This window comes from Sebastes fasciatus, chromosome 9 (genome assembly GCF_043250625.1).
Source record: "Sebastes fasciatus isolate fSebFas1 chromosome 9, fSebFas1.pri, whole genome shotgun sequence".
Classification (NCBI taxonomy): Eukaryota; Metazoa; Chordata; class Actinopteri; order Perciformes; family Sebastidae; genus Sebastes; species Sebastes fasciatus.
In genome coordinates this window covers 15,335,856-15,363,496 of record NC_133803.1, presented here as the reverse complement: position 1 = coordinate 15,363,496, position 27,641 = coordinate 15,335,856, and the positions used below count along the sequence as shown (strand labels likewise).

Genomic DNA, 27,641 nt, shown 5'->3' with positions numbered 1-27,641 from the left:
CATACATTTGCATAAATCAAGAATATTTGCCCACTCCCATATTAATGGCAGTAATAAATACTTGACAAATCTCTCTTCAAGGTATATTTTGCACAGTTAAAAATGTGTGATTCATTTGCGTTTAATCAAGATTAACTATGGACAATGGTGATTAAGTGTTATTAAATATTTTAATCGATTGACAGCCCTAACTAAAAGTGAAGTTAGGCCCTGCTGTCGGCTTCCCAACTCATTTAAAAAAGACAGGGAGAAAAAAGAGAGAGAGAGAGATCGTGCGAGCAAGCTGAGGGGGTGAGCGGTAGAAGAGAGACAGACTGTGAATGAGGGAATTGTTTCATGGCGTTAACGTTCTAAAGCACAAATAAATAACCCTCAAACACTCAATAGATCATTTACTGTGGAGACAGATGCTCTTAGTTTCATTTTTCTCCGCATTTTATTCATTATATTCATCGTGCATCAGTAAACAAAACCTGCAGTCAGCAGAGTGTGTTTACTGCTGTGGCCACCAGCACATGTCATATTGCTTTTTCATACGTCAGTGGACTAATTTGCTTAAGCTACGCAGGTTTTTTGACCGTGGTGGAAACGCAGACAACAGTGGGCTGAAGGAACCTTCTAGTTCCTTGAAAAGTAGTTCCAGGGTCTAAACGTCCTGGAAACTTTTGGTGGAAACCCAGGTAATGAAGTCTGTAGCATTCAATCTGCAGGGTTGAAAGAATCCCAATAACAGTGCTTGAATAATGCACTTCTTCTTTCTGCCACTAGAGGGTGTTAAACTATTTCCTACAGCAGGGATCTACCTCCTCTCAGCAACCAGCTCCTCCTCAACAGGGATCAGATAAATGCACCACAGCACTCTGTAGACAAATGAAGTTTTGTCATGCAATAGTGTCATCATCCTCTGGCCCGCTGAAGGGGTTATTGTTCAGACTGTACCCATCTGAGGTTTTGTAGGTTCTGTTGATGTTTCAGCCCTTTGATGGCAGAAGTGACAGCCAGTCTCTGTGCCCAGTGGTCAGCTTAGCAAGAGCCACAAAACAGACAAACATTATTGTCTCAGTTGCATCAAGGAATGTGAAATGTGGCTTCTTTTTTTTTTTTCAAAGCAGCCTGTTAGTGTGTCTCGGTACATCCAAACAATGATTTATGGATTGGGGATTATGGGTTGTAATGTGATGTGGTCGCAGTGCCAATGAGAGAGGGTAATTTGGGGGGTTTGAAGGAGATCATTGTCTCTTCACAAGTTTGTCCTTTATTGCCCATGGTGGCAAAATGTCATCCCCTCCTCTTACAAATGTCAATGTCAAACACAAACAGGGGAAAGAAAACTTACAATGGAAAAAAAAGAAGGCAAAGGAAAATCTGTCATTTTGATTGGTTTGATATATCACGGTTGGGTGGGCATCACAAAAAAAGATATCAAAGAAAAACATCAGAGAGAGAGACAGACACAGGGAGAGACAGACTTACATGAAAGAAGTGGAGCTTGGTTTGATTCACACAATGACCAATAGGATAAACCCTCCCAGTCTTGAGGAGGGAAGGGGGTGGTGGGGATTCAAACTAAGGCAGGCTTTACAGTGAGTCAAACACTCTCAAAGACAGACTACAGACAGTCTCTGCAGCACTAAGATATGGGCTTACTGTGACTGAGACCTGGAGCTTCTCTCTGAAACCTAAAAACAAAAAGCCTACAAAAAGAGAAAGTACGACCGAGAAAGTAAGAAACTCGTCCAGGGAGATGGGAAACTGATCGCATTCAAGACTTTGAAACTTTAGTGGGGGGGTAAAAAGAGGAGCAAGGACAAGCCTGAGGATACTACAGATTATGTTGCCATGGAAACCGAAACCTGGAAGCGGACGCAAGGACCACTGAAGGTGGACGACCTCCCTTGACTGCATCCTCGACACGTTACTGTCCCGCTGAACCCTGTGGTGAGAGGTACATAGACCATACTTTATGTTTCACTGCTATAATACCTATTTAACAAGTAATTTAAGAGCCTTTCAACAGTGTTTTACCAGTTGCAAGAACTTTCTGAGGGTATTTTAGAATGGCAACTATCAAAACAAACAGCATGCACTAATTACAAATGAATGCCATGTCATTCAAGAAAGTTCTTGATGCCAGATGAAACACGTGGACGTAGAAATTACCCCAATTCATTGGCTGAATTTTGCATTTTCAATAAATAATAAATCAGATCACAAATAATCAAAATACAATGATGAATGCTTTGAGGATGGGCATTCTTTGCAGTGAATGTGAGGAAACAGTAATTATATACGTGATAGTACCATGTACCATTTGGATTTACTGAGAAAAGTGTAGATAAGTGAGTACTGGTTCGATATATGATCGCTTCCAACAAGTGGGCAGTAAGAGACTGACGGAGATAATGAGCCGGAGTGACTCAGTGAGTCTCTGAATGACTAAGCGCAGAACCATGTAATCCGACCAGCAGGAGTTGCACAGCTATTTAGTATTTCTGCCAGCAGTGAGGGTTTGATTCCCACTGGGGCCACCCATAGTAAAAGAAATATACGCCTTCAAGGTACTGTGAGGTGTTCTGGATAAAAGTGTCGACTAAATAACTATAATTAGTGGCTGGAGGTTCCAGGGAATTAGTGTTGTGAGTGAGAGAATTAGTGAGTGATGACAGCAGGTTGTACTGTGCATCTCAGTGAGATTAGGAGTCGGATATTCCAGTGAATATGAGAAAGAGAGAATAAGAGATAATGATGATAACGTACATAGTGAACCTGTATTCTGTGTGTACAAAATAATCTATGCCTTATCTCTCTGTTCATGTGTACAGGTGTATACCCTTGTATGTATCATTAAGTGTGCAGTTATGTGTATACTGATGTTGGTGTGTGAACCATATGTGTGTTCTTACAGTATGCGTGCGGCGAATGGTGGGAGTTTGCCGTCTGATCCTTCTTACAGCTCTGGTGACTGCACCACCTTGTACAGTCCGCTCTGATGTCAGAAAAGGATTTAGCACAGCACAGACACATTACAGTTTCTTTAGCAGCAGAAAACACTTCATTGTAAGCCTCTAAAGACAGTTAAAATCAACCTTTTTTTTAAACCAACAGAAAATTCACCTTGTGAGCATATGGCTTAAAAGAACAATGTTTAAACCCCTTAACAGGCAGTGGCCTGCTGGTGCGCTAGTCATTGCAAACTCATGCTGAGCAACCAAAAATTGTTCAAACCCACAGAATAAGAATATTTCTGTTTGATGTAATGGTAAAGCCATAAAATATTTAGCTTGGATATTTGATTTGTAAACATGTATAGCATTAAAAACAACTGGAACAAGCTGGTAGAGAATATAAATGTGATTCTGTCAGACAGGCCCTTTTAGCAACTTAAAGGTTGTCTTTACGGTATCCACAGCATTTATATAGCAGCAAACAACTATTTGCTATATAAAGATATAGAGGAGTAACCTGAGCAGAGAATGAAGTCACTCTCCCTCTGTGTGTGTTGTAGCCAAGCTTCTCTGTGCTTTGTTGACATAGCTTGGCCGGCCGCACATGTTGAGAGCTGTGCAGAGGCAATAGAAATGCTCCCAATCTGGCATTTAGCACCTTTAAAGGGTTTTGTACAGTATATGGGAGTCAGAGCACTAATGTAGCAGCAAACAACTATTTGCTATATGTAAAGATATAGAGGAGTAATGTCTACCTGAGCAGAGAATGAAGTTGCTCTCCCTCTGTGTGTGTTGTATTCAGAGCTTCTCTGCGCTTAATTTATACAGCCGGGCCGGCCGTTTGTGCTTCTACGCATATGTGAGTCTCTCTGTTGTGCTACACTGGCTAGCTAATGGCTGCCGCTTTGTGGTTACAGCCGATAACGCTGTCATGACCGTAGGCTGTATATAAGCAGTGGACGTAGTCGCCGTGAAGTCGTCATGTTGGTCTTTTGCAACGAGAAGTGACACGAGAGGGTGAAGCTAAATTCAACTGAACGCTGAATACATTTTCAGGCGACCAAAATGTTATAATTAACTTTCAAGAACTGAAAACACACTTAAGGGTTTAAGGGTTAAAGTTCTAAGACGAAAACATGGACAACAACCAGACCGGGCAACACCGTGGCGACCTGTAAATCACAAGGTAGCCACGCCCTAAAGCATTCCCTGCTTTATGGTCTATTTGACTCTAAATGGGACCATAATTTACTAAATGATGTCATGCTGTTTTGAAGAGGACTTGAAACTAGTGATTGAGACCATAAACTCATGTTTACAATGTTTACTGAGGTAATAAATCAAGTGAGAAGTAGGGTCATTTTCTCATAGACTTCTATACAATCAGACTTCTTTTTGCAACCAGAGCAGTCGCCCCCTGCTGGCTATTAGAAAAAATGCAAGTTTAATGCATTACCACATTAGCTTCACTTCTCAGAGGCGGGGGCAATAGAAATGCTCTGAATTTCGTATTGAGCACCTTTAAAGCTACACAAAGGGAAACAAAAGGGGAAACCTGTACGTTAAGGGATTAAACAAAGACATTCCACTTTTAAAGGAAGGTGGTGTTAATCACCGCAGCTAAGTAGTGTCATCGTGATGTGAAATGAGAAACCCTACGCTATCATAGCATCTCTAATTGCCTCTCATCCTCCACTAAAGCACTCAGTGTTGCTGAGGTGAAGGAGTTGCCTCACATTCTTGCCAGTACTTAACTTGGAAAGCATTATATATGGGCTGCTAGTCATTATCAAGATGGATTGTGGTGACAAATGGCTGCCCAAACTGCCTAAAGCAGCCTCCTGGCAATATTGGCATTAGACACATTTACACAGAAAAGACCCCGAACGGACCTCCACCCCCCCCCACCCACCCCCACAACTGTTAATGAGCCAACAGCCGAGTGTAGTTTGGGAAAACAGAATCCGCAAATGCAGATAATGACATGGTTCCTCTTTGTAATTGGCTCCAAGTGAAAACATTTCATTTACCTCTCTTTCCCTCTTTTTATCCTGTGTATGTGTGTGTGAGTCTGTCTGTGTTTGTGTGTGTGTGTGCGTGTGTGTATGCAGCTACCCTTGTGTGATTGAGGTCTGAGCTGCACGGTGAATTAAATGCAGTTCTACTGTAATTAACTGCACTTACCAGTCTGTGTATGAGACTTTCTGACGCACCAATAATTGAGGCATCAGGTTTTGTTTGTTTTAACCTGCCTTTGAAGACATGCTGGGAAGATGTTTCACATGGTTTAGTGGAAATACATCTGTGCGCACAAATTTGAAAGCCTTGAAAGGAGTCTTTTTTCAATTATTTAACAACTTGAATTTTAAAATATTGAAATATGTTGCTTCTAGGCTGCAGATTTTCATGACTAATTTTGTTTTTTCTTTCTTTTTGACATTTTGAAAAAAGGACCCATTGTTATCCAGACAGGGAACATTACCATGGTATTATAATTCCATTCTGTAAAACAAAACATAACAAGTTCCCACTGATAATAATAGCTGTTTTCAGAAAGGGCTTGTGTCTTGCTCAGCAGTCTCTCCGGTATTTGTTTCTGGTATTTGTAATTTCATTAGGGGTCTCAATTTTGGAACCAAGGTCTGCCACAGTTCAGTGAAGCATATCCCCCTGAGTATTTTGCGGTTCTGGTAAAACATAAAGCCGTGTTTGTGGACAATATTAGTGTTCAGCAGACAGAAAGGTCCGGTTCAGTTCTGCCTCAGCATTAACACACGAAACCACAGTCTCCTTCCGTCTGCGGGACTCTGTGATGATTACTGCCGAGCATCAAGGAGAGACAGATGGAACTGAAGAGACACAGACAGCTTGTGGAGAGCTATACAGCTTTGGAAGGAGGACATATAGGACTATATATGAGGCCCAAGTGGTGTTGGTTTTGTTTCCCAGTAGGTCATCTGTCCCAAACCCCACCATCTCTTCAGCCCCTTTTCTTCTATCTCCTAACCCCAACCACTAACCACCTCAGGGGCTCCCCCCGAAGCCCCTGAATCCCTACAACCAAACCGCAATTTGTCTTGCAGCAAAGATTGATGAGGATAGCTTAGCAGAAACAGCACTATCATACTTAACCAGAGTTTGGGAGTGGAGAAGGAGCGCTGCTGCTGGCTGTGTAGGCCATCAGTCATGCCCTATGTACACAGTCGGTCAGGTCATCCCTCAAAAAGTCCCCGGGGCATTGTAGACTGTAGCTCACCAGAGTCCCAGGGTGCCTCTTTAAACGATGGACAGCAGGAGACAGGGAGACACTAGAGAACAAGAGCCAGCACACAGAAGCAGAGCCTGCTCCCCTGACCGGGGGTTCATGCATTTAAATACAAAGTCAGCATGGAATGAGATGGAGCAGCTTAAGACAAATGAGACTGCGTTGTACATGGAAGGTAGATCACGGGAAGATGGAGTGGGGGCATGACTCCCCGATGCAGTAGGTGGTGGAAGGACCCAGCGGGAGTCTTCGGTTTAGTTATTCTAACCTTATGATGGGTGTGCGAATGTATAAAAATGTGTGTCTCTGCAGAAGAAGCACAGCACTGAGTAGCCCGGATTAAAATATATACATATATGAATTTATATAAATATGTATATATAATTTTCCTGTGATGCTCTCAGTGCAAAATGCATTTGTCTTCTGGACGTCCTCAGATGGAAAATACCAAATATCAACAATAGACTTGATTGTAAGTGTAGAGCACATCTGATTTCTTGGCAGAGTGTAAACCAAATCCCAAATACTTCCTGTCTGCACAGGTTTGATCTCAAAACACAGATCAGATTTACACAAGAAAACGTTACTGTCAAGTATCTTCTGTGTCTAACTCCAGTGTAGCAGCCCAGTTGCACAGCAGTTCATGAAATAGTCACACAATTTAATGTATTGATTCATGTACATAGAAATAAACTTTTTTCTTGATGGTCAGCAGCGAACGCCACGTAGGGATGAGGTCGGGGTGGATGGGTGGTAAAAAAAAAACAGGACTTTAGCCCAGGAGACTGCTATTCGTGTCCCGTGTGAAACCACAAGTCAAAGTTGATTTATTTGGCAAGTAACTTCCGTACTTAAGTTAAGGCACCTCTGGTGTTATTTAAACTCAAACCGCGATATTTTCCTAAAGCTAACTTAGTCGTTTTTGTCATGTAACTCCTGTTACTTAAGTTACAGCACCTCCGAAGTTATTTTAACCCCAAACCGCGATCTTTTCCTAAACCTAACTAAGTAGTTTTTGTCACATAACTTCCTAACTTAAGTTACGGCATTTCCGGTGTTATTTCAACGGAAACCACAATCTTTTCCTAAACCTAACTAAGTAGTTTGTTGCTTAAGCCTAACCAAGTCGATCTATTCCTTAACCCTAACCAAGTAGTTTTATTTTGAAAAGACATGAGTGGAAATTGACACATGCCACATGCAAGGAATATGCCCCAAAAATACGTTGTTGAAATTCGTGCTGAGCGTAAAAAAAGAAAGGAATTTGTGTCTATGTACACGAATCAAATAGATTAAATTTCGTGACTATTTAACAAACTGCCGTGAGACTGTGTTGAACATACGTACATCTCCTGATATCCTATAGAAAAAAAATTTGGTTGGAATTCAAACTACATCTCTGCTAAATGGACAAACAGCTGCTATTTAGCTTACGTTAAGTACTGCCTAGATGGTGATATACAGACTTGAGTGCTCATGCAGCTCGGACAGAGCTGCCATGACCTCAGGGTCAAGGGCAGAAAAAAAGGAGACAAAAAACAAAGTGGATTATGATAAAAGTAATTTGTTGCATGTCAGACTGAGCTGCAGGTCCAGGAGAGGAGGAAAGCGAACATACAACATTTGCACAGCGGAGAAGAGTCTGTGAATAGGAGCAGCCAATGGCCTTGAGGCAGTTTGGTTCTCTGTCAGAATTTCTGACTTGATGTCATGCAACGTTTGTCAAGAGCAACATCTGCTGAAAAGATGCTTGAGTGATGGTCAAAAATGTGCTGGCGCGAATACTGACAGCATGCACACACAGGCGGATACTCCATCCTGAATGGCAGAGAAATCATTCCTCTGGATCTTTCTTTTTACATTATGGCGATTATGGACACTCTGGGTCATTCCCAGTTCAGACTGGACTCCATAGTATATCACCAAAGAGTAGAAGAGTGGACTCCCAAAGGGGTATCTGTAGAGTTCCCCAACTCTTCCCCTAATAACATGCAGATGGGCCTCTCTAATGCCTGTTTACATATCTGCGGCATAGTTCATGACTAAAGTAAGCAAAGCCCTAATTATTTTACCCGGCGACGGGACCAATAAAATCAACTTCCCCTTCTCGTTATGGGTGTTTAAGTGTATCCTTTGATGGCTGGGCTTTGTTTATTTTTGGAAGAGTTGCGTAGCCGAGAGGAAAGCAAATAGAAGTAATGACACAGAGATGCTGACAAATGGGGGCCCTGGTGATGGATTCATTTCCTCAATGATGCCTGGAAGGCTGGACTGCAAAGGTAGTTCCAACGTGAATGCATATTCACACAATCTGGAAACATGATTGGCAATATTAACATCAGGTTTGCAATTGTATGATTGATTGTATAATTGTATTGTCATGTATCATCACAGTGTTTAAAATGTTAAAATGTAATGCATAGTAATGTGCCGCTCTCTTTTTTTGCAGAATGCTGTGGAGAATAACTCTCCCGGTCATACTGGCTGGGGTGTTCTGCATCACCGCAGAGACCAAAAAGCACCGGCCCCAGGGATCCATCCCATCCCCGTACAAGACCAAAGGGAACCTGTCCTCAGAACGTCACCACCGGCTACTGCATCAGAAACCAGAGGTGCTGTCCTCCAGCCGGGAAGCCCTGGTGGTGACGGAGCGCCGCTACCTCCGCAGAGACTGGTGCAAGACCCAACCGCTCCGCCAGACCATCAGCGAGGAGGGCTGCCGCAGCCGCACTGTGGTCAACCGCTTTTGCTACGGCCAGTGCAACTCCTTCTACATCCCCCGCCACATGGGCCCCAGCTCGGGTCAGGGCCAGAATCGAGGCCAGGCCTCGGGCTCCGGAAGGAAAAATCACAACAAGGCCCAGGAGCCGTTCCAGTCCTGCTCCTTCTGCAGGCCGCACCGCATCACACAGCTCACGGTGCAGCTGGACTGCCCAGACCTGCAGCCCCCTTTCAGACACCGTAAGGTGCAGAGGGTCAAACAGTGTCGCTGCATGTCTGTAGATGTGGGCGGCCATGGGAAACTGTGAAGAAGGACTTAAAAAAGGTCTTTGAAAAATTTAAATTGAAAATTGAAATGACATATGAGTATTGTCAAAGGCAGAAATTCACAAACTTTGCCAAACAAGGACTGGCTTCAAGTTGAACTATTCTGCATCGCGTTGTACAAATAATGGCTCGTCCCACAATAAAATGACATGAAACATGGAACTGGTATTATTAAACAAAGGCTCAACGATGACTTAATCAGAGACTAGCAGCCGTGTTGGCAAGCTGATGCTGTTGAAAGAGACTGATTCAAGTGGCTGCGCAAGAGACACTGATGATGAAGTGGCCAATTTTCAAGTTTTCCCCCTTCCTGTTATTTCAAAAAGCTTGTATCTACATCACTACTTGTACGTTAGATTCTTTGTGATAAAGGAGTTAAGAAAATTAAGCTTTAAAAGTACAAAACATTATGGATTCTGCTGGTAATTCAGCATCTTAAAGAAACTGTAGAAATAGTGTGACCCCTATAAAACTTTTTTTTCTGCAGGTGGATCTACAGTAATTACAGTTGGGCACAATGTTTTAACCTGTAGGAGATGTTGATGGTGTTTTACAAGTATTGTATCCGTTATCCTGTATCTTTTCCTTAACTTCTATTATGTCCCAAATGGTACACAAGCTGATGTCAAGGAAAAGATTTCATGAAACACGAAGCAACAATGACCAGTGGCATCCACCTGCTCGGACACAAGCCTGGCTGTATACTGCCACAAATATACTAGCCAGTAGGAAAAACATACTGCAGCATGTGTAATGGAGGTGCAATGCAATATATACAGTATATATATTTTATGTATGTGTGCAAAAATGTATGTGAAAAGTATATTAAATCTATTTCATATAAAAACAACAGTGCATGTAGTTCTGTACCACTTAACATCACCGTTTGACGAATGATAAATGGAAAAATAATCAGCAACAGTAGAATTTTTATTAAAAATGTTATGTCATTTTCTTTAATTCAATAAATATATTTTTTCATGGTCAAGGGTATTCAGTCAAAACACGTTGTTTGGTATTGCACATGAACGTCAAATCACATGGTCCTATTGCTCCATTTGCATATGGGAGTTCACACACTCACACATAGTAGGAAAGGCAAAACTAACTGCATAGGATGTTACTTAAAGGGACAGTCCGGGTGTTTTGAAGTGGGGTTTTATGAGGTACTTATCCATAGTCAGTGTATTACCTAAAGTAGATGAGGGTCAACACACCCCCAGTTTGGAGAAGCAGACAGGAGTTATGACACGGGAAATGCAATGCACTGCTGTGTACGGGGCCAGCAGCAAAACATACTTTAGCCACCTAAAAGAAAGGCCCACTTACAAAAATCAATATCAGTTTACAGGGACTGTATGCAAGTTTTTACACGTATAAACGTGTTTTAATCGTTTTTATTGCCAATGTGTGAAATGATTGTAACCTAAACTAAAAAATTAGACCCTTCGCAACTTTCTGGGTTTCCTCTATCAGCCTGTAGACTACTTTTAATGTGAAGAATGCGGGCCGTTTTTTCTGGGAAAATCCAACGGATGCGACGTCATGCGCGCTCTCGAGTGTCTTTAATCTCTTCAGCTCTGCTTACAGGGCTAACAGTGTGCAACGATAGCTAACATTCAGTTAGAAATGGAGTCCGCTAACGCCAACAAATGACCAAAACTATATAAAAAACAGTAAAGATACGTTTCACTTTCAGTTCAGTTCCCCGTAGGAAAATATTCTAAATTTAGCGTTCAATTAAACTGATATTATTTTTTTTAAGTGGGCCTTTCTTTTAGGAAGCTAAAATACGTTTTGCCGACCGTCATCTACTGTAGGTAATACACTGACTATGGATAATTACCTCATACAACCCCACTTCAAAGCACCTGAACTATCCCTTTAAAACACAAAGCAATGTTGACAATACTGCTGAATAAAACAATAGTGGTCTAAATCAGATCATACCACTTAAGCCTTTTTTGGATGAAAACACATATTAAACTACAATACTGGAGCTGCTAATTATTACAATGTTCTGAAACAAACTTGATGAAATTATTAAGAAAAGCAAATTTGTCACGTTTCAGCCTATGTAACATGTTAACATTTAATTGCAGGTGATATGTCTATAAAATAAGCTCTGCAGCACTGATTTGACCCCTCCACTGTGCGATAAGGCACTTTCTGTCTGGCAGGTGATCCGTACCTACCGTGTAGAAATGTTAGAAAACTCTGTGCTTTTCACCGTTAAGGGAGATATAAAGAGAAGGCATTCATTCCTTCATATAAACTAGGCTTTTGAATTGCACTAAAAAAAAGAAAACAGGCTACATATGGCTTATAAAATACTGAGTAAGCTTGGATATAGTGTTGCTACAAATTTCTCCACGGAGCATTTTCTGGCAACTCCATTTAATCATCTCAGCTTACGGATGTCTTTTGGTAGCAATATGTCATTTAATTATGCGAGTGCTATGAAAGGGTGGCTGAGAATGCAATTTTTCATTCCACTTGTAAACAATATAATATCTACTTTGAACTAAATCACAATAAACAACAGGTCTAGATCAACTGAAAACAAGTACCGGAAGCAAATAAATGTTGTCAAATGACTGATGTCCGATTGTACAAACAGTGCTTGTGCAATAGGCTGGCTGATGATCATTTTCCATTCTCTGCTTCAGATCTTCTGGCCCAGCTTTGCTTTCTGTGGAATAAAAAACAGGCCCTGGTTATTTACAGCTGGCAGTGCTGGCACTTACGAGTGTTGCTTCTTCCACACCCTGAAAAGTGTGTGGAAGAAGGAGACAATTTGCACCAAAGAAAGAAAAATAAGATGGCCGGTACTGATGGAGCTTCATTAACAAATAAAAAGCACAGATGAGACCGTATAGTTACTAAGACAAGAAAGTGTAAAGACGTACTATTCCAGTTGCATGTTTGGGTTTCACATTGTAGGCAGCCTTCTCCTTGGCCTGTTTGAAGCACTCTTCAGCCCTTTTGACCCTGAAAAAAACACCGGTAATAATCATCAGACATCCTATGGAGACGTACAAAAACTGGATTAGACACACATTCATTCACTCTGCTGCTGAAACTCACCATAAAAAAAGAAAGATGCACTACAAAAAAGTCCAGCTTGTCTCATCCAGACTATGTTCATTGGGGTATTTGGTATTTTTGGCATACAGTATTTGGACGCAATGATCTCGGTTTGTCCTCCTCCTCTGAAATGACTCACTCACATAGTTTACTACTGCATGGAGAGAGCCAGCGCTGTCACTACTCATTTGTGCTTTAAGGGGAGACACCCCAGGCAAAAACATTATTTTTCATACACTGGTCGATTTTGAGATTTGGGGCTTTTTTGCTTCCGTCCTCTTTCAGACTAGTGGAAAGAAACATCCAAAATACACATTTAGGTGTTTATTTTACTACACCTAATCTATTTACATATGTAGATTTCTCCTAAATTCACCAAAAGTTAAGTAAGGGATAATGAACAGCGAGTCGGCCATAGTTGAAAGAATCCCCGACAGGATGATACTGCGGTTTCTAATCACCCTGAAGGGGATTCTTTCACAACAATGACCCGCTAGCTGTACATTATCTCACTTATTACACGGCTACTTACTGAAAAATCTATATTTTGACACAAAAATGGTCCGCCAGAGTCCGACATCTGAACTGCGCACATAGCAACGGTCTGTTATACAGAAATTGCAGACCGCAGAACGCCGCGATTGACCAATCAGAATCGAGTATTCAACACAGCTGAATATGCAAATGAGACATATTTACATATTTACTGAATTAACAAAATATGCATATAATTAATTCATTTAAAAAAACTTCTAGTACAAAAAAGAATTTTCTTAATGTGAGTAATCAACTGGAGAAGTTTCGTGGTGATATCTATTAGGCTAGTTAAAGATTTTGACCACATTCACCTAAAGTGGTAGTAAACTTCCAAAATCCCCTCCGTAAAAACCATTGACTGTAATATGTCAACAAAATGAAACAAGAATTTTGAACCTGACTTTATCCAATGTTCAGATTTCTGTTCTAGAAACATATGCAAGTTAGCACACAATCTGCCTCATTTGCATATTTAAACATACATATTCGGAAAACTTAATGTAAGTAATCAACTGAAGAAGTGTCATGTTGATATCTATAAGTTCAATGTTTTACCCTATTCACCTTGGGTGTCTCCCCTTAACAAGACTCAACACCGGGTATATGTTTGGACCGTGTATGATCAGTCTGTGAATTTGTGGCTAAATTGTTACAGAAATAGTAAGTGGTCATGTCTATAATGTTAAATGCAGTGGTAGGGCTAAGAACGTATATATTGCCAAGAAGTGAAAGTCAGTTCGTTCCATGTTTACACCATTATAGACCGAATGCCAGTAAAACATCCGCCTAAAAAGTGCCGTCCAAAAGTAAAACCAAATGATTTCTATTCTACTGTCATATTCTACCGAAATGGCCTGTGTTGAACAATAAAAGATTATATAAGTATAAGCGTTTTCAGTCCAAATGGCGGCAGCAGCTGTTGTCAAAAAACTCCGGAGATTCGTCTCTTTGCTTCCACAGAGAGGTGAAGTCCCTCCCCTTCCGGTGGACCACATGGGGTCATGAGACAAATAATTCTTTGATTCCGTTTGACAACAGCTCCTTCCGGAGACCACAGCTGGAGCGAGGGCTGGAAGGCGGAGTTAAAGGAAACGCTACTGCGCCTGCTCTATGGGCCCAATTGATGCGGAAGATCGACGGAAGATCTGGGAACTTTATCACTTGGCAGTCATTTTGGCCTCATGAGGCACTGAGCAACTCTCATAGGAATGAACGGGAGCCAGCCTACAATGCTGCATCCACTTCTGATTATACATCGATGGTGGTAGTACATCCCTGTACGAAACACACAGACCTCGTATAGCTGCATCAAGAGAGACCTCTCTTACGCAACTTTTGGGTGTGTAGTCTTTCTAATTACGTATTTTCTCATACTTTAACAGTTTTACAACAACCTGCAACTTCCTTGACTTGCAAAATTATCTTTTAAATTGACAAACATCTATGTGTGATTCATGGCGCAATTCAAACGGGATCAAAAAATATTTGTCTCTCGCCCGTTGACTACTGTTCATATTTTTTCTGAAATAAGGTCCCATGGTGGTCCACTGGAAGGGACAGGATTTTGCCTCTATACATATCTTTCAAGGCTGTTTTTTGTCACTCTGAGCCAGAAATCTCCACATCAGCAGCTCTTACATCCACCAAACTTCCCAGTTCCATTCCTATCTCTGAAGGTTTTTACAGTTGGGTTGCTTCATATATGATTCATAGCCTGATTTATATATTTTATTTCTAAAAACTTGACAAACATGGATTTTCTATGGTTGTTGACAGTTTTCTGATTTATGGAGTAATAAAAAAAGATATCCAAAACTCCCTCGGTAAAAACCTTTGACTCTTATATGTCAACAAAATGAAACAAGATTTTGTAACCTGGATTTATCCAATGTTCAGATTTCTGTTGGGGAAATGTATGAAAATTTGCACATAATGATGCCTAATTTGCATATTTAAACACACATATTCAGAAAACTTGAAATACAAAATATAACTGTCTTAATCTAAGTAATCAACTGGGGAAGTTTCATGGTGATATCTATTAGTTAGAGCTTCAGTAGGCAGAATGTTTTTTGGCATCATTGGGCAAAAAATCCATAATAAACTTTCAACATATTGTAATTCAAGTGTTCTGAGAGAAAAATAGTCCTCTGCACCTCCTCATGGCTGTTTTCAGGTTTTAAAAAATCTAGCCTGTGATGGGAGGCTTTGGCCAATCAGAGGTCATTTCAGAGAGAGAGCGTTCCTATTGGTTGTTCATTCAACGGAGGCAGCTGTAAATCACTTGCGAATACCGATCAAACGGTCAAACTAGGCAGTGCTGATCAAATGAATTAATATTCTGTTACTGTAATGCCTATTTCTCACATAAAATTTTTTCAGAAACATCTTGTAGTGTATTGTTGAGCTGTAAAATGAGAGAGTTTGCTCCGGCTGGTGGGCGGTGCTTGGTATTTACTCAACTTATCTCAACATGGCTGCTGGGTCAGAAACGTACTTATTTTACAGCTAAACAGTACACTACAAGATGTTTCTGAAAACGTGTGAGTTGAGAAATAGGCATTACAGTAACAGAATACTGATTCATATTTGATCAGCGCTGCCTAGTTTGACCGTTTGGTCGGAGTTTGCGAGTGATTGACAGCTGCTCAGAGACGGCAAGGCTCCAGCTCGGCTCTGATTGTTTTTTTTCCTCCAGTCTGTGAAATCTTGCAGATGCCGTTAGGAGCATCAGAGGACACCAGAGGACACAGAGGCACATGATTCTTTTTCAGATTACCTGTCTCATGCACTAGTGTCAGGATATAGTGACCGTTTTATAAAAATATTCTTTTTAATCATATTTGCTCCAATCTGCCTACTGCTGCTTTAAATGTTTGACCCTATTCACCTTGGGTGTCTCCCCTTTAAAAAGACAATGATCAGCATGTTGGCATTGAGTGAGTAACAATTTATAGCAACAGACATTTATCTAGCCTGTAGTCATTATAATGGTACTGTGTGTGCCAGTGTTGCATGTCCATACAGGTGAGGATTAATATCTATAGTTCCACTGGAGTCTAAAAAGGAAACCAGCGGAGGGAGGATTGGGATGATTGCCGATGGCAAAGAGCTAATGCTTTTAAATTTGTTTTTAGTCTTTCCTACTGAACAAGCAAAGCTTGTGACATTTTGCTTCTCTTACAAATACATATCAGAATTCGATCTTCATTTGGCATAATGGACCAATTTGCTTTTTGTTGACATATGCAACAGTATCTTTATATTCATCAAACCACTGGAAGCTAACTGGATGCTGCATGTGTTCTTTTCATTACTGGGGTGAGGACAAAGATTTGGGTCATTTAACCTCTTTTCCCTTCATGAATTTGAATGAATGTGATAGGATCTTCAGTGAACACGAGATGCACTGCAAGTTATTAATGGTTCGGGAACTTTTGCTTGGGGAAGGAACATTGGTGTACATGTAATGACATTTTAAAGGTCAGAGAGTGGTGTACCCTTCCCAAAGACACAGAAAAAATTACTGGAAGACCCTAATATCTCAGCAGGATTTGATCTTAGGACAATATGTCCAATCAGAAAAAGGTATCTGTGTCAAGTATATAATGTCACATTCTGAAATAGTAAACTTGTCATCATATTCTCACCGCTCCTGCAACATCAGCTTATTCTGCTTCTTCCACTGGTCTTTGAAATCAGTGGAAAACTCGTGCCAAATGGAGAAGAACGTGTTGGGAGAGACCTCTTTCTCTCCCGCCTTGGGTTTAACTGAGAAGGACACACTCAACTCCAAGAAGCTGAGGACAAAGAACAAAAACATTACTTCCACACCAAACTATTACACCACAAGATTCCAGAAACCTTCACCAATCGTTGTGAAACATGGTCGTGCTGAGCAAATATGCAAAAAAGTTAATCTTGGAATAATATGCTTTTTCAAAGATTTAATAGTAGAGCAACCTAAAAAAAAAGGAAAAAAAAGCAAGCCAATGGTGACTGTGCAGTTCAGAGAAAAACATTGCACTCAAAATGGAATTACTGCCACTAAAGCCGCATTGAATATTTTTCTGACGGATTAAAATCCAGTACTAAAATAGAACTCTTACACATCTCATAGTGTTTAGCTTCGTCACTCCTCTGGTGTGAATAAGCCTCTATGTAAGTTTGTGTACATGGGTGTTTCTGCAACTGACGTCACTTCTAATTCTCCCAAATACACACCTTGCAAATAGTCGTTAAGATTTTAATCTGTAACATGTTTATTTTTTTATGGTTTTCATCACTTGTTCTTACTAAATGTTCTTATTACAATAACGTTAATTTTATGCATTTCACTTTTTTTAATTTATATAATATTTTTAAGACATTTGACAGTTACCACTGATGTCAGTCTTCATACACAAAAAAATATAAAACATGTTGTGTTTTATGACAGAAATTGCAATTCTAATGTCTAATGTCTTTTACAACATAGTAGGCCCCTACTGACCCACATCTATGGTGCTTATAGTGACTGATAACACCTATTTAATGGCCTGATAAGAGTCGAATCAGGTGATTCATCATTAAGCTGTATGGTAAGGACACACAATAAATACTTTATAGAAGAAAAGGTGATCTTAACCTTGTTTTTCTTGATCTTGAGATGTCACCTAGTGGGTGGCCCAACCTGTCATCCATGTGCTCATTTGCTAACTTCTGTTTCCATAGACACTAGATTTGTTCGGCTTTGAATAAAAGTTTTACTATGGCATTTGTTCAGTGTCGCCGTAAGGACTCAGAAGTGTGGGACAGGCACATTTAGATGAAAAAATCATATAAATGAAATGTAAACAAAAAAAATATTTAATATGGTGTAAAGTAATATGTATATGAAATAATTATATTGGAAATATGTCATATTATAATTTAATTAGCTCATTTTACATGTCAACATTGAAATTGCTGGTACTTAAAAATGACCGTAATTGCAGAAACACCATCATACTGTATATGAGCACATACTGCACAGTACATGTAAGCATGGGTGAGGAAAGAGGGGAAGTAAAAAAAAGATGCCCAACAAGGAGACAAAGACAGATCTGGCGAAAGGAAGGCGTGCATACGGCGGGGCATGACGCGTTAAAGTGTTAAATGTGGAGGCCGTTTGCAGTGGATCAATACAGTGGACAGGTCGGGGTCTCTTTGTTTGGAGTGTGCTATAGGAACACATTCCTAGCCAGCAGTAACAGAAGCCTGGAGCCAAGCCTGTCTACTCTCGCTCCGCTTAGATAAACAACACAGACACCGCACGGGGGGCCTCCCGTCTACTGAAGGCCTGGCATGATGGCCTGCACCTTCCATGTAACTGAAGGAACCAGGAGTCCCAAATATTGACAAAGTATCACGATTATATTTCTTCACCGCAGTGAGCGTATATCACTTCAAACGGGATTGACTTAACTTTTGAAATTCATAACTGTGATCACTGTTTTGACGCTTGAGAATAGATCAAATGTAAACCCGTTAAATGGAACAGAAGTGACTACTTTTCAGGTGAAGAAGCTGTGTTTAAAGAAAAAAAGAAAGCTCTTACATCTTCTGAGTGTCTGCCAGCTGCTTTTCTTGCGTTTCCAGTTTGGTTTTGGCTGTAAAAGAAGGCACGTTTTTGAGTGCACAAGTAAATACAGGATTATATCAGGATTAGGACGGGTTCAGGATTTCCTGTTACATCAGAAAATACATCTTTCACCCACAATGCAACTTGTATATAGGGGGATTCCTCATGTCACCATTACTTAAATCAACAGTCATCTTCAAGGTCAGTGCTGTGCCACCGAGTTATTAAGTGTTGGATTGTCCGCTGTTGCACAACTGACAAATGAGTGCTGCAGATCGCGGGACAAGTGCTTCTTTGTGCAGAGTTACTTCGAATGGAGACAGATGACTGTGTGTGTGTGGGTGTGTGCAAAGAGGTGTGAGAGTAAAAGAGAGACAGCGAGAGGGTAAGAAAACTGGGAGTTGGACACCATGGTACACATTAGGACATATTTCCAGCAGGCCACAACATTTATCTCGGTGGGCCATCAGGATCATTTGGACTGTGTTATAAATGATGATATAAGAGAACTGCAGTGAAATGTGACAGCCTCAGTCAGGAGGTTACTACTTATCAAATTTCAGACCCATGCTGATTTTTCCACCCATTTTCAAATGTATCGTAGTAGAGTCAATCCAGCTGTTTTTGTTTTTTTTGGGCTGGTCTATATCTTAAAGGTTAGACATTAAATTCTCTCCCACACATCTCCTCTGTCCCCTCAATTATCTTTATCCATCCGCCTTAAACTGTCAAATGATCAGAAGTGACCTATGACCTCCTCATGGCTTTCCAAGACAGACATGACAGTAGATGGGACGGAGAATCTGTCCTGGCACAAGTCTGTGTTCTGCTCTTATCCCGGGAATATCTGGTTGCTACGTGTAATTGAAGCCAGAGCCACATCTAAAGATCTCAGACAAACCCTTTGAGCCCAGCACTGTGCTTTACCATTCCACAGTGCTAAACGTCGCTGTATCCCACAATCGTGTCTCTCTCTGCTGACGGCTCATCAATTCAATGATGACAAATTGATAAATAATATGAACGGGGCTTGCTAGAAGCGTCTTAATATCAGGGCTGTGCTTTGTTCTTTGAGGAAAGCTGTTTTAAGATGCTACTTAACCATTTACAGGTTGGAATTGTATGGTTAGCAGAAGGCTGAACTATTAGAGAGATGGAGAGAAAATGTTGCTAACAGTTTAGCCTGCTGCTAACCGTAGCCGTGAGCTATAGCTGCAGGGTTATGGCTAGAAAGGATCCATCTTGTGTAAATATGACATCACGTTCTCGTAATCGGAGTGACTCAGGGAAAAAACCTTGGAAGGGATCAGTATTCCGAGATGGGCGGGATGCCCTTCACACGGGAGAGAAGACTGTTACTGTTGTATAAATGCTACTTTTAACAGGTCGTAATACTGATGCATCTATATGACCTACATCAACGAGACCATCAGTGAGAAGATTGGCTATATTAGTCTTGCCACGGGGCGAAATCAAACAAAATCATGCAGGTTCACTAGAAACTCCCTCAGCTCACTTCAGCGGGGCCTCCATTAGCAACCAGCCCGCTGCCGATAGACCCAGATCCGGCTTCCCAGCAGTCTTCTAAAGAGACTCTGGTGCTCGGAAACACTACCGCTTTTGTCCACAGGGACCGCCAAAATTGACACAAAATGAAAGTTCCTCATAGTAACTTTAAAATAATAAAAAAAATAACCTTAACCTTGGACTTGATTCATGGCTTCATTACATTACTAGAACCTAAATGTAAAACAAATTACACACTGCATTCAAGTTAGCATGTAAACATGTCACACAGAACTGCAAAATGCAACCTTCCTATAAGTAAGTATAGAGATGCAAGACTGCAAGGCTGGCGCCAGAACGTAGCACATGAACACAAACTCTCGCAAACACATACAAACTCTCGTGAGAGTTTTACACAAGATGGATCCTTTCTAGATATAACCTAGCCGTGGCCATGAGCTAGTCGTGAGCCTTTGGCTACGGTTAGCAGAAGGCTAAACCATAAGCAATATTCCCCTCTCCATCTCTGAAAAGCTTCGCCAATATTTTTTTCGAGTAAGTCTGTCTTTGGCAGTTGTTGCCAATGCTGGAATGGCAACTTTTTCTGCAGGATTTTCTGCTGTTGAATCAGGCTTTCACTGAAGGGACATGCATGCACATCTGCATTTGTAGAACAACCAATACGAACGCTCTCTCTCTGAAAGGACCTGTGATTGGCCAAAGTCTCCCATCACGGGCTAGATTGAAAACAGAGCAACGAGGAGGTGCAGAAGTCTAGTTATCTCTAAGAACACTTGAATTGAATTACAATATGCTGAAAGGTTACTATGGAATTTTTGCCCAATGACGCAAATAAACTGTCAACAGTAAACTATCCACCCCAGCTTTAAGTACAGCACTTATTCTTCCACTGTGGTACTTGCAACAAAAATAGGAAAACATGTTATCGCCTCATGTGGTTCAACAAGATACATATCAACATGTCTATTTAATACGTGATTTTACCATAACGTGGTGTATATGTTGATTTTAACCGTCATCTGCCTGCATGATGTGACATCCTAAGCAGCAGAGTTGTAGTTGGTCGAAAAGGGAGGGAGGGTTTGACATCAGTCCTTCTAATCTTTATGTCCATCAGAAACAGATTATCACATGGCCAGTGCTCTCTTGCTAGTCACAGTGACTCCATCAAAGGCCTGCATGCATGAGAATTTGTGAAGCGAGCGGGGAAAATCGAGCTAGACCAAACAGCCGAGCTCCAACAAGTCCGCTCCCACTGTTATTCTGTGGTTAGTTTCATGGTCAGAAAATAAACAAAAGCGGTTTAAACTGTGGAGCCAGAAACAGTTTAACCCCAGGCTTTTTAGAAATTACAGAAATAACAAAAATAAGGCATTTGGCTGTTGTTCTTTTTTTCACCGCCGCAGTGGAGGAACCCCAAGAATCCCGTCTGGAGCCTTCTGAGTCACATGTCCATGTTACGGTGCTTACATTCTGCTCTCGGAGAGGAAAAACCTCATCATTTGCATCAAAGAGAGAGCTCCCATATTTCTCTCAGACACAGAGAGAAAAAGGAAAAAGAAAGGGGTGGAAATGGGGAGAGAGATGCTTTCATCTGCAGACTTCCTTTAAAATGGACAGTGAGCATTACCGCGGAAGAACATATGCTATATATTATACTCTCATCTGAATACAAAAGCAGTTGGGAGAGAGGCCTGTGAGTCGGGTCCTTCAGAAAGATTGGTCACAGCCAACTGAGTGTAGCCAAGGTCAAAGCCAAAGCTACATAAAGAATGACATTTGGCTTGTTATGTTAAAACAAGCATAACAAACTAAGTCTTACACCTTTGAAGTGGACCGCAATATCCCAATATTGTTGTAGATGTCATATTATGGAGGAGAAACTAAGGCGTGTCTGTGTGACATCTGGTAGACATGACGGGTAAACACGACTACATTTACAGTGGATTTTATTGGAACAATATCTAGAACAAAAATGTGGTACAGTAGCCTTTAGAACTTAAAACGCTAGTGGCACTGGGGATGGCAACGTTGGTCCAGACTGAAATATCTCAACAACCACTGAATGGATTACCATGAAATTTGGTATAGATATTCGTGATGCCCAGAGGATGAATCCTACTGACTTTGGTGATCCTGATTTTTCATCTACAGCACGTCACGGTTTTCATTTATCCAAATCTCACAACATCCACTTGACGGATTGACACAAAACTTCTCATCTTTTACCACCATGAGGTTGACTGGTTTGTGGCTTTGAGTGAAATGTCCAACACGTTCTCATCACAACTCATAATATACAAACGCTTTGTCAGGACCCTTTAGCATCACTTTTATAACGCACTGTAGCTCATTGCATCAAATAACAAAATTACACTTTGTTGGTTTCACACAGGACACAAACAGCGGCCTCCCGGACAACACATTCTCACTTCAAACTCATCAAATACCGCCGCTTGGTCAGTGCCCCTCGGCATTGGAAACTGACGGACGGGGTACCCTTCTTGCATTACTTTTGGACCGACCAGGGACGGCGTGTCAATTTATGCTCGTAACATGCATAGTGTCCTTTCAAAATAAACTTAGTTTTAGGCAACACAACCACTTAGATAGGGTTAGGAAACGGTCACGTTAACTTCACTGACAAACAACTCACGTGACTGGCGACTCACAACTCACTTGACTAACAACTGATGTGACAAAATAAGTCAACGTTACTTTTAGTTTCACACGGGACACAAACAGCGGCCCTGGTTGAAAGTCTTGTGTCTTGACTTGGTCTCAACCCCTAAAATTCTTGGTCTTGTCCTGGTCTCGATACACTCTGGCCTTGGTCTTGACTTGGTCTCAACCCCTCAAAGTCCTGGTCTTGTTTTGGTCTCTATACACTCTGGTCTTGGTCTTGACTTGCTCTCAACCCCTCAAAGTCCTGGTCTTGTCTTGGACTCAACCCCTCAAAGTCTTGGTCTTGTCTTGGTCTCAACACCCTCTGGTCTTGGTCTTGACTTGCTCTCAACCCCTCAAAGTCCTGGTCTTGTCTTGGTCTCGATACACTCTGGTCTTGGTCTTGACTTGGTCTCAACCCCTCAAAGTCTTGGTCTTGTCTTGGTCTCAACACCCTCTGGTCTTGGTCTTGACTTGCTCTCAACCCCTCAAAGTCCTGGTCTTGTCTTGGTCTCGATACACTCTGGTCTTGGTCTTGTCTTGGTCTCGATACACTCTGGTCTTGATAATGACTTGGTCTCGGTTTAGGTGGCCTTTACTACAACAACACTGCTAATAAGCAAATGTTAGCATGCTAATACGTTGGACCAAGATGGTAAATACGGTAAACATTAAACCTACTAAACATCAGCATGTTAGCTTTATGTCATTGTGAGCGTACAGCCTCACAGAGCCACTTGCATGGCTGTAGACTCTTGTTGGAATTAAATGGCAATGGAAGAGGAAGCTCATCTTTTACCATCAATTCATCATCATCATTTTAACAGCCCTCTTAGTAAACACCTCACTGTGAAGGTTTATTTGATTTCCTAACAGGAGTGACGGAGGTATGGAAAAAGAGGAGAGGTCAAGGAGGCAACGGGGTGCTTCTAATCTCTCATTCCTCTGACAGAAAACAGAAAAAAAATGTGTTATTAAACAGGACAGCGGACAGAGTGGAAAAATAAAGGAAGACAGGGACTGAGGACATTTTTACAGCAGAAAAAAATAAATAAATATATGACAATAACATATCATGGCGTCAAAAGTACTAAGTAAAAGGGATCAGGTACCGAACAAGTCCGTTTTATTCCAGTTCTGTTCTCTGCAGACAATTTAACAGACTGCATGACAGGTTCAACTTAGGCCATCCTGAATCTTCCTTCGAGGCAGAGCAAGGTATACTCTGTTTTATAAAAGGTAGAGATCAAGATAAAAGAGCCAGCTACCAAGTGCTGTCATGATCCATCAAAGCAGATAGGCATACTTTGAAACGATAGCTGTGAGTTATTCACTACACGCTGGTATAAACAGATGTCCCTATGGAAACAACACTGACTGAACCCTTGTGTGTGTGTATATCAACCAGAAACCAGCATGAAACAGATTTGGAAATGTGTCTGCAGACATAGAAGACTAGCAGCATTCTGATTGATGAGCTGCTGCACGTACTCTCACACCACAGATGCATTTTAAGCTTAGATGTGCCAAGGGTTACCCCAGCACAGAATACGGTTTGAATCAGGAGGGATAAATTATTTGCTTCTTCAAGTTTTAACTCGTGATGGTAACGCAGATGAGCAAATCATATGCTTAAACAGACTGACAATCACATGTTTCATCATATTTAAAGAATAAGGCTGGCGATATTCTATATATATATATATTTATTGTCAACAAATCTCATGAAAAACTAACAATGCATTAGTTAGATAATCAATATTTTCCAATTTCCTTATGCTGACTGTGGTGCTCTGCCCCAAGGCAACTTTATTCCAACTAAACACACAGATCTTTAAAAAACAGGTTGCAAATATATGCATTCATTTTTTTTTTTGAAAAAGGTTAAATATAAAGTTTGACACTTAATGTTACTAAAAATATGAGTTAATAGAACATTATATAGAAATCAAAATTAACTACATTGCCCACATTCAGGGTAATGAAGGAACAGGTCACCTAATGCAAGGGTGTGACTCACTGACGTTCTTTCAGTAGTTTGAATGGAAGCCTATGGCACAGAGCAATGAGATAGCTTGGCTACACAGCAACCCTGTTTCTGGACAATATTTGTCATTGTTTTGTGTGCAAGCATATTTGTTCACTACCATGTTGATACGAGTATTAAATACTTGACAGGTATACATTTAATGCCAACATTTGTTCCTGGCAACTGGGCTGTACACAGACAGAACTTGCTAGTAGGATCAGTTCATTGTTGTTTCTGGTATTTTCATGGGATTTGTTGGCAATAAGAAAAATAGAGAATATCCTTTAATGAGACTGGTGGAAGTCTTATCAACCATCAGCTTCAATTGATTTGGAAAACAGGCTCACCTTGGATAAGAAATTCGTCCATCTTGTCCTTAAATGGTTGCAGGTTCTCTTCAGAGGAAAACTTGCAAACTTTCTCAGTCTCAGCCGAGCATGCTGAAACAACAAGAGATGATCATGATGAGAGGAGGAAAAAGTCTTTCAGAGCGATAATATGTTATCCAGCATTTGTGTTGTAATTACAAACTCTACAGTGCCCTTCGCCCTGGCTGAGCCCGCTATGATAAATCTCTGCTGAATTTCTGCTGAATAAGTGTCGGCAAAGACATAATGACCCATAATGACTAATAAGGCACCCCCAGGAACCAGGAAGGCCTGCGCTCTGATCCCGGGAGAAACTTATCGTCACGCTCTATCTGCAACCATAACGGATACACAAACTCCGCTCAAGTGCCTTAGAGGTGGAGAGGCCATGAGGCGCTTCAGGGAACGGGGAGGTCGGGACTGGGCAAGTGGTAATTCATAGACCATATGGTGCCTCGACCAAAAAGGTACACAGCCAGTTCCCTCCACTGTGTTGCTTACTGATGTCCTTCAGGCCGGCCAAGGCCATTTCTGCGCCGCCTACCTATCGGAACCCCCCTCTGGGAACTGTCATCGAAGCTCACGTCTGTTAGAGCGCTCAGCTGGCTCCGCTAGGTAATGAAGAGGTCTGCAGGTAAAGCATGTGATGATGTATTTATGTACGGCCAGCATGTGTCACTGCCACTGGGGTCGAAAGCAGACGCAAGTCCATTTCCCCTGCCGGCAACTCCATCTTTATGAATAGCAAATAATGAACAGCTTAAAGAATCATTATGGCAGAGGAAAAACAATATTTGGCAACACGGATCAGGCGCCTGATTGGTTTAGCAGCAAAGATACATAAAACATGATAGAGAACAGACCAGGTTTGGGGAATTGTCGATCGAGCTGCAAGCACACATACACATGTACATGCTCACACGTGTGCACACACACACATTAGCACACAAAAAATACACAGTCGTTTTTTTTTTTTAACCACCTGTAGGCACTTCAGTCCTTGGAAAGTGTTCCGAGTGCTGAGTGACTTGAGACCGAGTAATGAAAGGGAGTATTTCCCAACTGCCTCGTTCATTAGGACTATTTACACTCAACCAATCAGTTTGGCATGTCAAGCATAATCCAATTTCCACACTATTTTCCGGACGTCTTGATATGCAATAATATAACAGATTTTTTATAAGCTTTTATGTTTACTAATTAAATATAATATACTTTATGTGTTTTATATACTGTATGTATGTATATCTGTATGTAAAAAATGCAAGATATGAAGTTCCTACATGAAGCAACACTCTCATCATACAGTATATCATATTATATTATTGTAATCATAGCTACCAACTCCTTGGCTTGTGAAACCCACTAAAAAATATAAATACCCCCCCCTTCCACCTAAAGTTGATGGTAAAAGCTAGTTCAAACTGCACGACTTTGGCCCTGATTTTCCGCTCCCCGACAGTTTTTGGAGCTCCCAGACAAAAGCCCCAGATCAGAGGCAAATCGGCGTTGGCTCGCCGCTCGCACGTCGGCATTCAAGCGTCACGTGTGAACCGCTAAAAAAAGTGAGCCAATGCCTCGCAGTCACATTCCAGATATCTAGCATGCTAAATATCTGGACCTGTCGGGGACTCCAGGCCACAAGCTACAGCCAATGAGAGCACAAGACACGGGTTGAGGGGAAGCCTGGGGGAGGAGGGGTCGCCTGTAACAATAGGAACGTACTCTATGTGTTGCATTTGCAACACGGAACAAAGTTGTTGTTGCAGCTAATAAATAGTAAAGAAAAAAAGAGTGTGGAAACTGGTGGAAACCGAGCCCCCAGGAAGAGCACTGGCGTTTGAGGCAAATTGTCGTAGTGGCCAAACGCTGGAACTACAACTTCTGTGTCCATCAAGTGATGCCATTGGGCCCAAAAATACTTTTTCCCATAGAATTACATTAGGAAAGAGACGTCTGTCACTCAGCGGATAATTTTTTTTGAGGGAAATCAACTTCCCAGTACGAACACTTGAATAGCCCTTATTTAAATCATTAGGTCCTAAAAGATGTAAAATGCACTAATAGCCAAATCCAGAGTTATATCCCTTCCTTCATTCATGTGAATGAGACCCAGACCGAGGCTGGAGCGAGGGGTGGGAGGCGGAGTTAAAGAAAACGCTACTGCGCCTGTTCTATGGGCCGAATTGATGCAGAAGATCACCGGATGATCCGGGTACTTTATCGCTCGGCAGTCGTGCCATTTTGGCTTCATGCAGCACTGAGCAACTCTCATAGGAATGAACGGGAGCCAGCCTACATCGCGTTATCCAGTTTTCTTTATATTTCGTGAACACATCAGCAATGTGTCTCGCGTATGGTATAACGTAATTTACAGTGTGTTTCTTGCGTGTTTTCGTGACAAAACGTAGTTTGGAGACCTCATCGGGGATTCCTCCTGGTGAAAGATCTTGTAGTGTGTGACCCCCCCTGTCTCCGGTCAGTCATGTAGAGTGAAAACCACAACGACTTAAAGACTCCTGATAACAAGACAGCAAGTTGTGTTGTGTGAACAGTACGGCGATCTGAC

The 27,641-nt window shown here is 41.3% G+C and overlaps 2 protein-coding genes across 3 annotated transcripts in view; one reads left to right on the top strand and one right to left on the bottom strand.

Moving 5' to 3' along the window:
* Positions 1 to 1,447: 1,447 nt before the first annotated feature.
* grem2a (gremlin 2, DAN family BMP antagonist a) lies at positions 1,448 to 10,246 on the top strand. 2 transcript variants are annotated; one of them, XM_074646231.1, is made up of 2 exons: positions 1,448 to 1,945; positions 8,660 to 10,246. In XM_074646231.1, exon 2 carries the CDS (start codon positions 8,661 to 8,663, stop codon positions 9,237 to 9,239), a length of 579 nt encoding a protein of 192 aa, XP_074502332.1. In that variant the 5' UTR covers positions 1,448 to 1,945; position 8,660; the 3' UTR covers positions 9,240 to 10,246. The 2 variants fall into 2 exon arrangements, with proteins under 2 accessions (XP_074502332.1, XP_074502330.1); XM_074646229.1 differs by lacking the exon at positions 1,448 to 1,945 and adding an exon at positions 5,450 to 8,552.
* An 816-nt stretch (positions 10,247 to 11,062) lies between these two features.
* Positions 11,063 to 27,641, bottom strand: part of fmn2a (formin 2a) — a 53,637-nt gene continuing 37,058 nt past the window's right edge. The window contains exons 13-17 of the mRNA XM_074646228.1: positions 25,052 to 25,144; positions 18,461 to 18,512; positions 16,533 to 16,682; positions 12,168 to 12,249; positions 11,063 to 11,950 (exon numbers count right to left, since the gene is read on the bottom strand). Of these exons, the coding sequence (XP_074502329.1) occupies positions 11,924 to 11,950; positions 12,168 to 12,249; positions 16,533 to 16,682; positions 18,461 to 18,512; positions 25,052 to 25,144 (404 nt within the window). The 3' untranslated portion in view covers positions 11,063 to 11,923. The remainder of the gene's footprint in view (positions 11,951 to 12,167; positions 12,250 to 16,532; positions 16,683 to 18,460; positions 18,513 to 25,051; positions 25,145 to 27,641) is intronic.